The following is a 14,362-nucleotide window of genomic DNA, read 5'->3' on the forward strand; positions in this document are numbered from 1 at the left end:
TTTTTTTTTTTCGAATCAGTGTGGACAATTTGAGGGATTTTGAGTTGTACCAAGAAAAGGTTGAAAAAGTCTCTCCCTCAGTTTTACTGTACATTGTAGATTGTACATTATTTCTGTGTTTGTGTAGTCAAACAGTTTTCAAGAAATAGTTTTTAATGAATAAAAATTATATAGAGTAAAAATTACATACACTCAGACATGACTGGTAAAGCACTTTCAGTGTCATATAAGGAAACACCACTAGATGGAGCAGCTCTGGTGTTAAAACTGTTAGGTGAGCAAGATAACGTATGTGGTAGCTTTTTACATTTTTCACAGCATAGGTTGATCAAATCATGTTTATAACTAAATGCAAACAATCGAATTGTTTTATTTAAAAAAAATACAAACAAAATTAATTAATATGAACCAAAAAAAACCCTCACCCTTCCAAGGTTGTTAGTTTGAATTCCAGCTCAGACTTTGTGTGTGTGGAGTTTGCATGCTCTCCCCATGTTTGCACGGTCTCCCATGGGTCTTCTGGTTTCCTCCCACTATCAACAGGCATCCACACTAGGTGAAGTAGCGACTCAAAATTGACTCTAGGTATGAGTGAATGGTGTGTGTGCCCTGTGGTGAGCTAGTGTCCCGTCCTGGCTGAGTCCCCCACACTGTGCCCAGATTCTCAGGATTAAGGACAGTGAGTGAGTGAGAAATATACATTAGTATGGGCTGGTTGCTTTATATTCAGCAGTTTGAGGTAGGTGCATAGCAGGAAAATGCTGTGAAGCCAGGCGATGCCATGCTGTATGTTTACCATCAACAAGGACAATTTTTTAGAAAGTTATGTGAGGCTGAGAGCAGCCACAAATTACCCATTACCCACAGGCCTGTAAACTGTGATATTCTGTCTACAATTCATACTTCAGAAAGATGAATTGATGGTACAGCTGAGCCATAGAAAGCCAGATGTGTGTGTGTATTTGTGTGTTAACTATTATATGTGTACTGTGCTCAAGCAGATGTTTGCACAAACAAGTTCTGATGCTTTTTGGGGTGGGGTGGTGTGAGCGCATTCTGCTTTGTGGGTGCCATTGTGGGTGGCCGGTGGAGGAGTACATAGTGACGTCTTCTGGGTATGAAAGCAAACAGATCCCAGGGTGGAAAGAGGAGAGCAGATGTGGGAAGGATGGGTCTCTGTGGTGTAGAGAGGGAGAGTGATGGAAATGAAAGAGAGAAATGGGGGAGGAAAATGGCACCGGAAAAGAAAGTGTGTGTGTTTATTTTACAGTTTCTATGTGTGTTTGTTGTGTGTGTGTGTGTGTGTGTGTGTGTGTGTGTGTGTGTGTGTGTGATTCTGCATGTAGGTCCCTGTTTCTCAGAGGTAATCTCTGGCAGAGGGGAGAAGAGAAAAGAAAGATAGAGAGACTGTATGAATCAGTGTGTGTTTTGTATTAATATCTCAGAGGAGACCCAGAACCCTCACAACAATTTTAGGTTATGTTTATTTGTTTCCAAATCATGGAAATGTAATCAGTTCCAACAAAAATTAAAGTACTAAAATTAACTTTTGTTTATTAGGTTAAGTTAAGGGGTAAAGTTGAGTTTAGGATTAGAAATATTTTGTCACATATAAGCAGGCGTGTATTTATTATGCATGCATAAGTCCTCAGAAAGATATAAAATTGTGTGTATGTGTGTGCATTTTTCATCCTTACAAAGATGCAAATATCAAAAAATTAAACTGGGGACATTTTGCTGGTTCCTACTCAGAATATAACTTTGAATTCATTTTTAAAAGGTTATTTTTGGTTATTTTGGTTAATTTAAGGTGTAAAGACCGATTTAGGATGAGAAACATTTTTTGTTACACATAGGTAGATTTTTATTTATCCTTGGGTCCTCATAAAGTATGTTGGTCTGTGTGTGAGTATGGAAGAAATTTCATTTTAAAAGGAAGAGAATCACAGGGACAGAAAAGAGTGTGTGTGTGTGTGTGTGTGTGTGTGTGTGTGTGTGTGTGTGTGTGTGTGTGTGTGTGCGTTCATGGATGCATGCCTGCATTGGTCCCTGTATCTCTGAGCAAATCTCATTTCAAGAGGGAGGAAGTGAGTGAGGGAAATTGAGAATTGAGTGGGAGGACAGCGGAGCACGAGAGAAGGAAACATTGTGTCCTCGCACAAGCGTGTCGGTGGGAGACGCACTTCGTTTTTAAGCATGTTTGCAGCAGAGCCCGGTGGAAGGGACCGCTGCTCATTTCCTGTTAGCCGTGGGCGGTGGTGGTGGGGTCATCTCAACTCTATCTGTGCCTGTTCTCCTGTCTCCCCTTTGCTTTTAAATGAATAGAATGAGGTCTTGCTCGACAGCCCACACTGACTCTGGCCAGCTCTATCAGAGCTGCATTATATTCCGATAACTTTAACAATGTGTGAGAATGCTGAAATCATGCAGATTAAATCAGCTAGTTCCCTTTAAGAAACTAAACTTAAGACCCAGTTGTTAAATGCTTCATAATGTTTTACTATAGTCTCACATTTGTAGTAAAACTGTGATGAATTAACCAAAGATCATTTAGATATATCATTTATCAATATATGCATTGTACAGTAAAATCATTTAATTTCATTTGATTTGATTAATGTACACCCATCAAACCATAATGACAGAAAAACACAGAATTGTTGACATTTATTAACAAAGAAAAACTTAAATATCACATGGTCCAAAGTTTTCAGACCCTTTTATCAGTATTTAGTAGAAGCCCCCTTTTGATCTAATCCTCTGCCATTCCTCCTTGCAGATCCTCTCCAGTTCTGGCAGGTTGGATGGTAATCATTAGTGGACAGTCATTCTTAGGTCTCTCCAGAGATGCTCAATTGGGTTTAATTGACTGGGTCATTCAAGAACAGTCACAGAGTTGCTGTGAAGCCACTCCTTTGTTATTTTAGCTGAGTGCTTAGGGTCATTGTGTTGTAAGAAGGAAAACCTTCAGCTCAGTCTGAGGTCCTGAGCACTCTGGAGAAAGTTTTCAACCTGGATATCCCTGTACTTTGCCACATGAGGGAGAGACTTTTTCCCTCAATTGCAACAAGTTGTTCTGTCCCTGTAGCACACACCCACGGCATGATGCTGCCACCACCATGCTTCAATGTTGGGACTGTATTGGACCGGTGTTGAGCAGTGCCTGTTTTTCCTCTACACCTACCACTTAGAATTAAGGCCAAAAGTTCTATTTTGGGCTCATCAGACCAGAGAATCTTATTTCTCACCATCTTGGAGTCCTTCGGATTTCAAGTGTCTTGCACTGAGAAGAGTCCCTGGCTGGTGGAGGGCTGCAGTGATGGTTGACTTTCTACAACTTTCTCCCATCTCCTGACTGCATCTCTGGAGCTCAGCCATAGTGATTTTGGGGTTCTTCTTTTCGTCTCTCACGTCTTCTCTTCTCCCCAGATAGCTCAGTTTGGCTGGACGGCCAGCACTAGGAAGAGTCTGCTCGTCCCAAAAATCTTCCATTTAAGGATTATGGAGGCCACTGTGCTCTTAGGAACCTGAAGTGCAGCATCATTGTTTTGGTTCCCTTGGCCAGTTCTATGCCTGGCCACAGTTCTGTCTCTGAGCTTCAGGCAGTTCCTTTGACCTCATGATTCTCATTTGCTCTGACATGCATTGTGAGCTGAAAGGTCTTATATAGACAGGGGTGTGGATTCCCTGATCAAGTCCAATCAGTATAATCAAACACAGCGGGACTCAAATGAAGGTGTAGAACCATATCAAGGACGATCAGAAGAAATGGACACTACCTGAGATATGAGCATCACAGCAAAGAGTCTGAATTCTTAAGACCATGTGATATTTCAATTTTTCTTTGTTAATAAATCTGCAAACATGTACAAAATTCTGTGTTTTTCTGTCAATTAGGGGTGCTGTGTGTTCAATGAATTTCATTCCAGTTTTCAGGAATGTGAATGAATGAGACATTTTCATTATGAAATTAAGCAGACTAAAAGATGTAATAAGCAGAGGTATTTCTAACCTCAAGATCTCTATTTTCTGGCCAGATCTTTAGTTATAACTCTCCAAGAATCAGCACCAGACACAGGACCCCTTTATTATTGCAAAAATCTTTTTTTTTATGTAGTATCTGTGTTAACAATGCACCGCATAAAACGAGCACATGGAACTGGGGTCTGCCAAGGGGTCCTAGGAATGTTAAGCATCTACTACTAAGCAGGAGGGTTAGCGTCCACTTCCTGCCAGAGTGTAGATTGAATGATGTTGCTTAGCAACAACACTAACTGCTGGGTCGTATGTGAGACACATACTGTATTTCATTGATGTAGGTGAAACTAAAGTCATTTTAAAGTTGACTTTACTGTTTCAATGTATCGATACATGTTGGCAGTGGTGGTCTAGTGGGTAAGGACACTGACCTGTAATCAGAAGAACCCCAAACCGCAAAGGTTCCACTGAGGCGCTACTGAGCAAAGTGCCATGCCCACACACTGCTCAGGGGTGGTAGTAGCCTAGTGGGTAACACACTTGCCTATGAACCAGAAGACTACAGAGTCACAGGTTCAAACCCCACTTAATACCATTGTGTCCCTGAGCAAGACACTTAACCCTAAGTTGCTCCAGGGGGACTGTCCCTGTAACTACTGATTGTAAGTCGCTCTGGATAAGAGCGTCTGATAAATGCTGTAAATGTAAATGTAAATGTCACTAAGGGTGATGGTTAAAAGCAGAGCGCACATTTTGTTGTGTGCAGCGTGGACTATACCGCAGTGTTTCACAATGACAATCACTTCACTTTTACTTTTTTTATATTGAATCTTTACTAATGAAATTTCACTCATGGTAGGTACTACTATTAATACTGTAATAGGTAGGATGGTATAGTTTACCTTATAGTTTATGTTAAGATGTTGCAGTAAATAAAGTGAAAAAAAAAACACTTGAACCCATGTATGTACATCCAGCAGTCTGCCATTCTCTCTGTGAAATTAACGCTGCTTGAATGCTTGTCATGTATCTGTGACTAATGCAAGGTTAAAGGGAAGGCCGTCTGTTATTGTGGTGTGGGTGTTGGTTTAATGAATGGGTTTTTGATGCCGTAAACAATATCATTATCACGCGCAAAGAGCCTGGCTCCAATTTATCGCTGTCCCTCACTTGAAAAAAGTGAGGTGTGCAGACTGTCTGCTCCCCACAATGCACTTCGCCTTTATTTGCATGGTCCTATTGGTCTGGAGAGAAGAATCTTGAGGCAGAATTGAATTCATATGTGTTAAGGGGCTACATTATATGGAAACAAGCTCTGACGGGACCTGGACCCGGAACAGATGGTTTTGGATCTATATGTACCTCTCTGTGTTGGGTGAATACACCATTCTAAGATTGTCATGTCACTTTAAGTGGATCAGTATGGTGAGCTTTTGGGACTATAGGCTTTGCTTTCTGCCTCCAGGGTCATTCATTGCACTGTGCCACCAAAAATATGCAAAACCTGCCCTTCATATAAGGTCAGCAGGCCCAGGCCCAGTCAGTAAGTGCTCACCAAGAATGAGAGCGAGGGCAGGGAACTGTCAATTTCTAGCACAATCAGCTGAAAAACAGACTTTGTTCAAGATGTTCTCCATTGAACAGATGTTCCATTATTTGAAAATGTTTCTGAAAAAAAGGAAAAAGTGTTCTGCAGTTTTTTTAGATGCCAAGACCCAGTCACCTTTTCACAAAAAGCCTCTGTAAGTCTGTCCTTGGGGGGAAAAAAGACAATATGGACAATATATCTTTGCAATATGGACTCTCTAGTAGAATGCCATGTTGTTTCAACACACCTATGACCAAGTTCCATGACTATTGCAGGTATTTAAATGCACTTGTTCATGTGGGACTTTTTTTTAAATGGTGTATCTCTTCACAGCTTGGAGCATTTGGTGGAAGTTTGATCTACAGTGTCTCATTTGACAGTGAGGGGGACAACCAACCTAAGACGATCACCACTTCTCCCGAAGTCATTATTGAGGTAAGTGGTTCTTGACATCTATTTTGGAACAGAAATGCCAAATTGAAATTTAAATGTCATTTATTTTTCATGCATCTGCTTTTTTTACCCATTTATCCAAGAGAGGGTCACAAATAAATAGAAATCTGATGTTATATCTAAAATCACTCACCTTCCATAACCGCTTAGTCCTACTCAGAGTCGCAGTTTCCAACTGCAACTACAGGTCTAACACACAAACACGCTATTCACTCACACATTCACACCTACTGACAACTCACCATGCCTTTAAACAGGCAGAAACTGGAGAGCCTAGAGCCACGCCAACACAGGGAGAGCAAACTCAGCACACACAACATCCAAACAGTGATTCAAACTCATGTTAACAATATTTTTAATTCTAGACCATAGGTAAATAACATTGTTTGTCACTTCAATGAACTTTTCAAATATTATTGAAAATGATGAAGCAAGTGACGTAATTGCCCGAGCCTGAATTAGATTTTGAACCAGCACGTTCCCCTTTCCCTGGAAGTGCTAAAGTCTAACTTTAGCTCTGTGTACGTTTGATTTATGTTATATAAATTACTTGGTAAGTCTGCACACATAAGACACGGGGGCTTCGCTGCCCACTGCAATGAAAAAGCTTAGTCTGGTTTTAATTCGTCCTATAAAAACCCAAAGTGGTAAATTGGCATCTAATAGAGCGGGCAGTGAGGGGGAAGGTAGGTGTTTCTAACAAAGAAACCACCGCAAAACTAAGTGTTTTCATTAAAGCGGAGAGAACTTGTGCATTCTTCTTGCAAGATCTCATTACAAGCCAGAGAGCAGTGTTATGATGCAAATCATACAGAATATTTTGAATGATCCGAGTCTCTCTGGAGACCTTTGCTTCTCATGCTCTATAGTTCACCACAGATATGTCTGGGCAGACTGTCTGGTTGGTTTGGAAATACTTGAGTCCGCAGCTGTGTTTGTGTGTGTTTGTGTTCAAGCTCTGCCGAATGTGCTTGATTATGTTGTTCGGGGATGGGGTATCTGGCTCTCATTAGCGCTGCCGGAGACTGGGCCTCAGCGTTCTCCTTCTTTTTGTGTTCCCTGGATGTCTCTAAGGAGCTTTGACTAGAGAGCTAGGCTCTCTGAGACTGAAATTGAAGCTCCGTCCCCCCAACTTCAGCAGTAACTTTCACAAGCATGCGGGCATGACGAGGCAGGTGAACGGAGAAGAGGACGGAGAGGTGACGAGATGACGAAGGACGCAATCGCTGACATCACGAAACCGTGGTTTAATTGGTGAAGCACAAGACAGGGGAGACATCCGAGACACTGGTGAACATGGAACATAACTTCAAAGACCTGACGCGAACAGAAACGAACAGGGCAGCTTTATACATTTGACACAGGTGACAACGATTAGGGAACATTACACAGAACAACAGTGAAACTCCGGTCTGGGATCCCCTTTCGGACCGGATCATGACAGAACCCCCCCCTCTTAGAGCACGACCCCTGGCGGGCCAGGCAAAGCGGTCCATGAAGGAGGGAGGGAAGTCCATACACAGAGTCTGAATGATTCGAAGGGACGAGAAGAGGAATCGAGTGGAATCGATTCGAGAGGAGAGAAAAAAAATGAGATGAAAAGTGGTAGGAATGATAAATGAATGAATGAGTGGTCCGGTATTCACGATGGACGAGCGGTCAGTCTCCGGCTCGCCCCGCTGAATGGCCGCTCCTCACCTTTAGCACCACCAGACACGGGACTGAGAGGCAGGGGTCGGGACCCTGCAGAACAAGAAGCAATGGAAGGCCAGGGACAAGGAACCTGGCGGCATCCTCCTGGCGAGTCGTGGCTCCTTTGATCTCAGTGGGGCGGCATCAGCGGCGTCTAAATGCGCGGTTGGGTCTTTCTGTCACAACCATGCTGGCATGACGAGGCAGGTGAACGGAGAAGAGGACGGAGAGGTGACGAGATGACGAAGGAGGAAGGACGCAATCGTTGACATCACGAATCCGGGGTTTAATTGGTGAAGCACAAGGCAGGTGAGACATCCGAGACACCGGTGAACATGGTCCGGATCCCAGACAGGAGTAACCCCTTTCGGACCGGAACATGACAGTAACATGAACTGAAAAAGAACACAAACGACCCCAAAAGTGGCCATATTCCGTCGGGCCGTTCTGGTGCAGCTGAGATATATTTTCCCCTCAACTGACTGTACATGATTTACTGTTGGGTGAAATTTTGTAAAACTTATCGCCATAGCAATGGAGACCGTAATGGAGAGGCCACAATAACGACACAATCCCTGCATCCCTCACAAGTTTAATCATGACGGATCCCTCCCACCATGGACACAGACTTTTTGACCTTCTGCCCTCTGGCAGACGATATAGAAACCTGTAGACTAGGACCAGCTGACACAGGAACAGTTTCTTTCTCTTCGGCGTCAGCCTTCTAAACAACGAAACTGTCACACAACTGCACCTGCACTTTATACTGATGTGTTTGCGAGACACGGTCGACCGCAATCGTGTGTTCACTCGTTTACATTTTTTTTTTCACTTACAGAATGGAAAATGAAATAAAACTATTAACTCATTTCAGGTTGTATAGCTGAACACATAGAATATACTGATGACTTTACTTTAAATCATCATGATATTCAATCTGTGAAGATGTCCACAAGGTCTTAAAGTAAAGGAAAGAAAAACTGATATTTTGACACAGGCCCATTGACCATGTATGAAGCTGGTGACTTCTGAGCATTTTGGTTATCTGAGCAGGTGAAATGAGGATGCAGTGGAAGTGCGGGAGAAATGGGAGAGCAGATTACAGAAAGTCTTGCTTATTTGCCTTGTATAAGGAGCCCGACAGGACTTCTTCGTCAGGGAAACGTATTTTTGGCCGGGAACAAAGAAAACGTTGCAGTGTTTTGCTGCTGATATGGAGGTTGGTGCAGCAGAATTCCCACATCGGTTGAGAATTTGGAGCTTGTTTCCTGCTGGCTTCCATTGCTATATTTCTTTCTCATCTCCTTTGGAACTTTTTCTTGGCCGTTAAGCTAAACCTCATAAGGAGACGAGAGGAAAGTGTGTAGGAGAAATGTGTTACAGAATTTCAGTTCCAACTACCTTTCCAGTTGTCAGACAAAAACAGGACCTGCTTCTGGAATAGAGTGGCGAGAAATCAAACTCGGTCTATTAAACTGTCTATGATCAAAGAAAAGTCCAGGAGATTTTAGATCACACCTTTGATTTGTTAGATGTCAATTAATAAAATTCTCTTTTCTTTTGATAAGTATATGCTGTATATTTCTGAATGTATACAGATCATGTATACATTCACGTATCACATTAGTTTACAGTTCTTGGATTAAACCTATCTGCATGTTTGGAGGGCTCCTGCTCTGCTTGACTTCCCGGTTCGAACCCTGCTCGCCTCTGACCACCCTCTCTGGTCCTGAACCATGTTCACCACTCAGGCGTGTCAGACCAGGCACCATGCGCAGCTGCCCCTGGATTCAGGAAACCTGAATCCACCACGTCCGTCTGCCACTCCTGACATTTATTTATAAAAGCATCATCTTCTTCTTCAGGGTCACAGAAATGAATAGACATCGACAAAAAGTGCTCACTTGGTTGTTTATTTCTCCTTTTCATATTAAATATTCCCGCTAAATTCGGACCGTTGATGTTATTAGTTTTGGCAATTATGACTATAACCTCAACTTTTTAAAATAATCATTATTATTGGATACTAACCACTGTGGCAATGCCATATATTATTGTACTGTAAAGTTCTAAATATTTCAACCAACATGAACTACTTCCTGTATAGAACACCCAGAGTGGGTTAGAAACCGTGTATAGAGTGGTGCATGTTTACAGTAGTGATTAGCTTTCATGTCTCAAGAATAGTCCCTATCACCATGGCCACTTCAAAGGAACTGCTCTTTGGCCATTTTCTAAATGAATGCTGTAAAAAAACAATTGTGACAGGTTTCATGTGGAATCAGTCAGTATAACACTTTAAAAAGTAGATTTTTTAGAGGGGAAGATGAGGTGTTAACTGGCTGTCAGAATACATGATGAAACGCTGTAATGCAATGGCGAAGTGATGGTGACTGCGGTCAAACTGCAGTCTGGCGCACTGTTGAAAGACCACGTTGGTTCAAGAAGGGCAGTGGTGCCCTAGTTTGTAAGGACACTGCAGTTTTGAGGTCCCCGTGAGCAAGGTATCATGCACACACACACCTCCATAGGCACCCTTCATGGCTGCCCATTGTTAAAAAAAATGGTGATGGGATAAATACAGAGGACAACTTTTTGTGCACTGTGGGCTGTGGTGTGCATCACAATGCACTTTCACTCACAGGTAGACATTCTTCCCTGTTCCTACAGAAGAAGGTATTGTTGTGAACTATGGCCAGCTGCTCTTCGTGGCTCTTTGGCTTCGGTGAAGAGTAAAATCATTATAACACAATGGATCTCACGTCCTCTGGAATGTGTGTCTTGTCATGATGCAGACACTGTTTTCTGCACTGCGGCTTTTTTTTAGATCTTTTTAATGCCCCTGTCCACAGCTGCATTCATATTGTGGCATATCCTATTATCCTATTATCACTTATTTACTATCCATAACCTTTGAATCCACAACTGGGTGGCGGCTTCCGAATCCCATCCCAGGACACTGGGCATAGGCAGGTGACTATAGCTGTATTGTCACAAATTTCACATTTTACATAGAGACAGGCTCTACAATAAGGCTTCTGGTAAAATGTGTATTTTCGGATAGCTAAATGTTAATGCTGTAATTATAATATATAATCACAGTCAATGCACTGATAATTATGTGATTTCATATAGTGTATTGGACAAGCATTTTTCTCAAAATATGTTTGCATTGCATATACGGTTTCAAAAAATATTCTGGTAGATAATGCCAAATATTGGTATTTTGTAAAGATTTTTTTTGTCTTATATTTCAGGTTGTCGGATATTCCAACCTATATAGTATAACAGAGTTGCAGTGCCCAATAATATACATAATGCCCTTCTATGATTTACTGAAAATTAATAATCTCACTCACTCGCTTTCCCCTTCCACTGTATATTTCAATGTAACTTTTCCATTAATTCACTACAAGATGAAAAATACAATTTAAACTGCCATTCTGTCATTGCTAACATCGTCGTTTGTGTCAGAAGTGGGAGTGACCTTTTTTTGTGTTTGTCTGCATGGGTTCAGCAAGAATGCACTACATATTGGAGGGAAAGGGCAGATTCACAGGCGATTTCATTCACAACCCAGATCCATCATGACAGGTCAATAATATGTCTTCTTTTCCGCATACTCTTCCCGTAGTGCTGTCAGCCAAAGAGGCTTGCTGCTCTTTTCCTCCCAAGGGCATTTTTATGGCACTTTTTGTTAACACAAAAAAGGCTTTAAAGCTGATAACACTCCAAACAATTAAATAAACACATACGCCAGTGTCTGTTTTCTCCCTAATTACATTTTGCTAACCTTATGACTGGATCCACCATTTGGCATCATATTACCAATGCCATGTTTGCATATTGTGAAGCCACTTTACACAGATGGCCTGTTGATGTTTGTCACATTTACTTTGAGTGTGTGTGTGTAACCTGGGATGCCAGCAAGCGCCAGTCTCATTAGTGTGAAGAGCCAGTGTGGCTTTATTGAGATGGTACCGTGTGGAAAGCTCTTGTCAGACCCGCGGTGGGAGCAGCGTGGGGATGTATATGACAGGTTATTATTGATAGTTAAACCCTGTTTTGCATGTGTACACTCCATTAATTCAGAACAAATAAAAGCGCTCTGCTTCTATAAATGGCAATTTCCCAGCAGTCAGTGCGACGGTAAATAAGCGGCAGAGATGAATAATGTCTCCCGTAATCCCTCAGACTTGCCATGTTGCATGATCGCGTTGGTGAAGTTTACCTGTCATTGCTGGCACTCCCATCCCCTCCAAAAAAACATTTTTCTTTTTCTCTGCGTCTCTGTGCACGTACAGCAGCGACTGTGTGAAGAAACTCATTTGCGGGGATTTCTGCCAATGGCTTGGATCCACTTGTCCCCGTAAAGGCAAAGGTCACAGCAAATCAATATAAAGTTACTGTCAGGATCCTGGTGGGAGGGCTGCCTTCCAAGATGATGATGATGACGATGATGAAGATAGTGTGGTGGATGATTATTAAAATAATGTGGATGATGTTCAGTAGCCATGGGCACTAGTTTCGTGGTGCTACACAAGATGTAGTGCATGGGCTGTGTTCCCTAATTTCATATTGACTAGTACACCAATCAGAATTCAGAATGACGATAACAGAGATCACGCTTGTCATGTCCTGGGATGGAGGGTATGTAAGGAAATGGAGGAGATGAGATGTTTTGTCACTCCTGGGAGTGTGACACATTGACAGGAGTGGGGTTTAAATTGCCTAGAAATTAGGGTGCATGCGAACTGTCAATCATCACTATGGGCTTCTCCCATTGTAAACTTTGTTTATAAAAAAAACATCCATCGATCATTAACGTTCATCTTCTGGGTGTCAGAAATAATTAAACACCAAGCAAAAGAGCGGGGTGGATAGTTAGTTCCTCCCCTCCAACATACAGATAACCATTTTAATGATATGTCCATATAGCACCAGAACAATATGATCTCAGCTCAGCTACACACCTACACCAACTTTGTATTTATAGAGCAGTTTTGTAACCACACTGGACCAAAGTCCTCCAAAGTTTACATCAAAACATGAGGGAATATCATCCCTTCAGTAGAGTTGCATGGTCTGGAGATTAGCAATACAATAATCTCACCTAGAGCCATTGTAAATTTCCATTTTTACACTTCGTGTGACTTCACAGCGATTGGAACTGATACGAGTCACATCAGTGGTTCACTCAATGTCCGCTTTAATTGTCAGGCAGGACAGATGCTGTCACATCCTGACAGAAGGCGATTAAACGCGGCCATCAGTGCGGCTGCAGTGTGTCAAGCGAAGTGGCGGCGAGGAGAAGGGAGGCAAGACGGCGTCTCTGACATTTCATCTGTTTTCAGGGCAGCGGGATAAAGCTGATTGACAGAGGGCTTGGCGGTGCGGTCTACCCTTCCTCTGAGAGCCTAAAGCGGATTGTGCTGCGTCCTGACCAATTCCAGCATCAGGAGAGTGGCCTGCCTGTCAGCAGGAGGGACCTCATGATGGTCCTGACCAACGTGAACCAGCTGCTCCTCAAGGCCACCTACAGCAATGAGCAGGTCGACATCTACAGGTAGAGAGAGGAACTGCAGCAGGAGGCTCACCGGCTCATCTGCTCAATTCAATCAAATTCATAAACGAGTCACTCATTCACTCACTTCAGTTCAGTTCAGTTTACTCATTCACTTTAATATTCAGTTTATTTATAATAACTCAAGAACAATCTGATCTTTGGCCTATTTGATGGTATTGGTTTACAAATGAAGTCTAAAAATACAGTACAGGCCAAAAGTTTGGACACACCTTCTCATTCAATGTGTTTTCTTTATTTTCATGACCATTTACATTGGTAGATTCTTACTGAAGGTATCAAAACTATGAATGAAAACATGTAGAGATTACTGCTTTGCACACTCTTGGCATTCTCTCGATGAGCTTCAAGAGGTCGTCACCTGAAATGCTTTTCTAACAGTCTTGAAGGAGTTCCCAGAGGTGTTTAGCACTTGTTGACCCATTTGTCTTCACTCTGCGGTCCAGCTCACCCCAAACCATCTGGATTGGGTTCAGGTCCGGTGACTGTGGAGGCCAGGTCTCCACTTTTTGTTAAGTACATAACTCCACATGTGTTCATTCATAGTTTTGATGCCTTCAGTGAGAATCTACCAACATAAATGCTCATGAAAATAAAGAAAAAACATTGAATGAGAAGGTGTCCAAACTTTTGGCCTGGACTGTATATATACCGTATCTGACATTTGATACTAATTTGTTGACTGAACATTTCGGACAAATTGTATCAACTGACATGCATACATATATATGGACAAATTATATAATAAAGGGGCAGTGGTGGCCTAGAGGTTAAGGAAGCGCCCCTGTAATCAGAAGGTTGCCGGTTCGAATCCCGATCCGCCAAGGTGCCACTGAGGTGCCACTGAGCAAAGCACCGTCCCCACACACTGCTCCCCGGGCGCCTGTCATGGCTGCCCACTGCTCACTCAGGGTGATGGGTTAAATGCAGAGGGCAAATTTAACTGTGTGCATCGTGTGCTGTGCTGCTTTGTATCACATGTGACAATCACTTCACTTTAATTTGGACATAAATTATATAACAAAGTGTGTTTGTGTGTGTGTGTGTGTGTGTGTGTGTATAGCTGG

At 42.4% G+C, this 14,362-nt stretch overlaps 1 protein-coding gene across 8 annotated transcripts in view; it reads left to right on the forward strand.

Moving 5' to 3' along the window:
* The window catches only part of lama2 (laminin, alpha 2), a 123,111-nt gene that overhangs the window by 44,792 nt on the left and 63,957 nt on the right, over positions 1–14,362 (forward strand). For all 8 annotated transcript variants that reach the window (XM_029002539.1, XM_029002540.1, XM_029002542.1 and 5 more), the window contains exons 13-14: positions 5,900–6,001; positions 13,066–13,277. In XM_029002539.1, the coding sequence (XP_028858372.1) occupies positions 5,900–6,001; positions 13,066–13,277 (314 nt within the window). The remainder of the gene's footprint in view (positions 1–5,899; positions 6,002–13,065; positions 13,278–14,362) is intronic.

Source organism: Denticeps clupeoides, chromosome 14 (assembly GCF_900700375.1).
Source record: "Denticeps clupeoides chromosome 14, fDenClu1.1, whole genome shotgun sequence".
Lineage (NCBI taxonomy): Eukaryota > Metazoa > Chordata > Actinopteri > Clupeiformes > Denticipitidae > Denticeps > Denticeps clupeoides.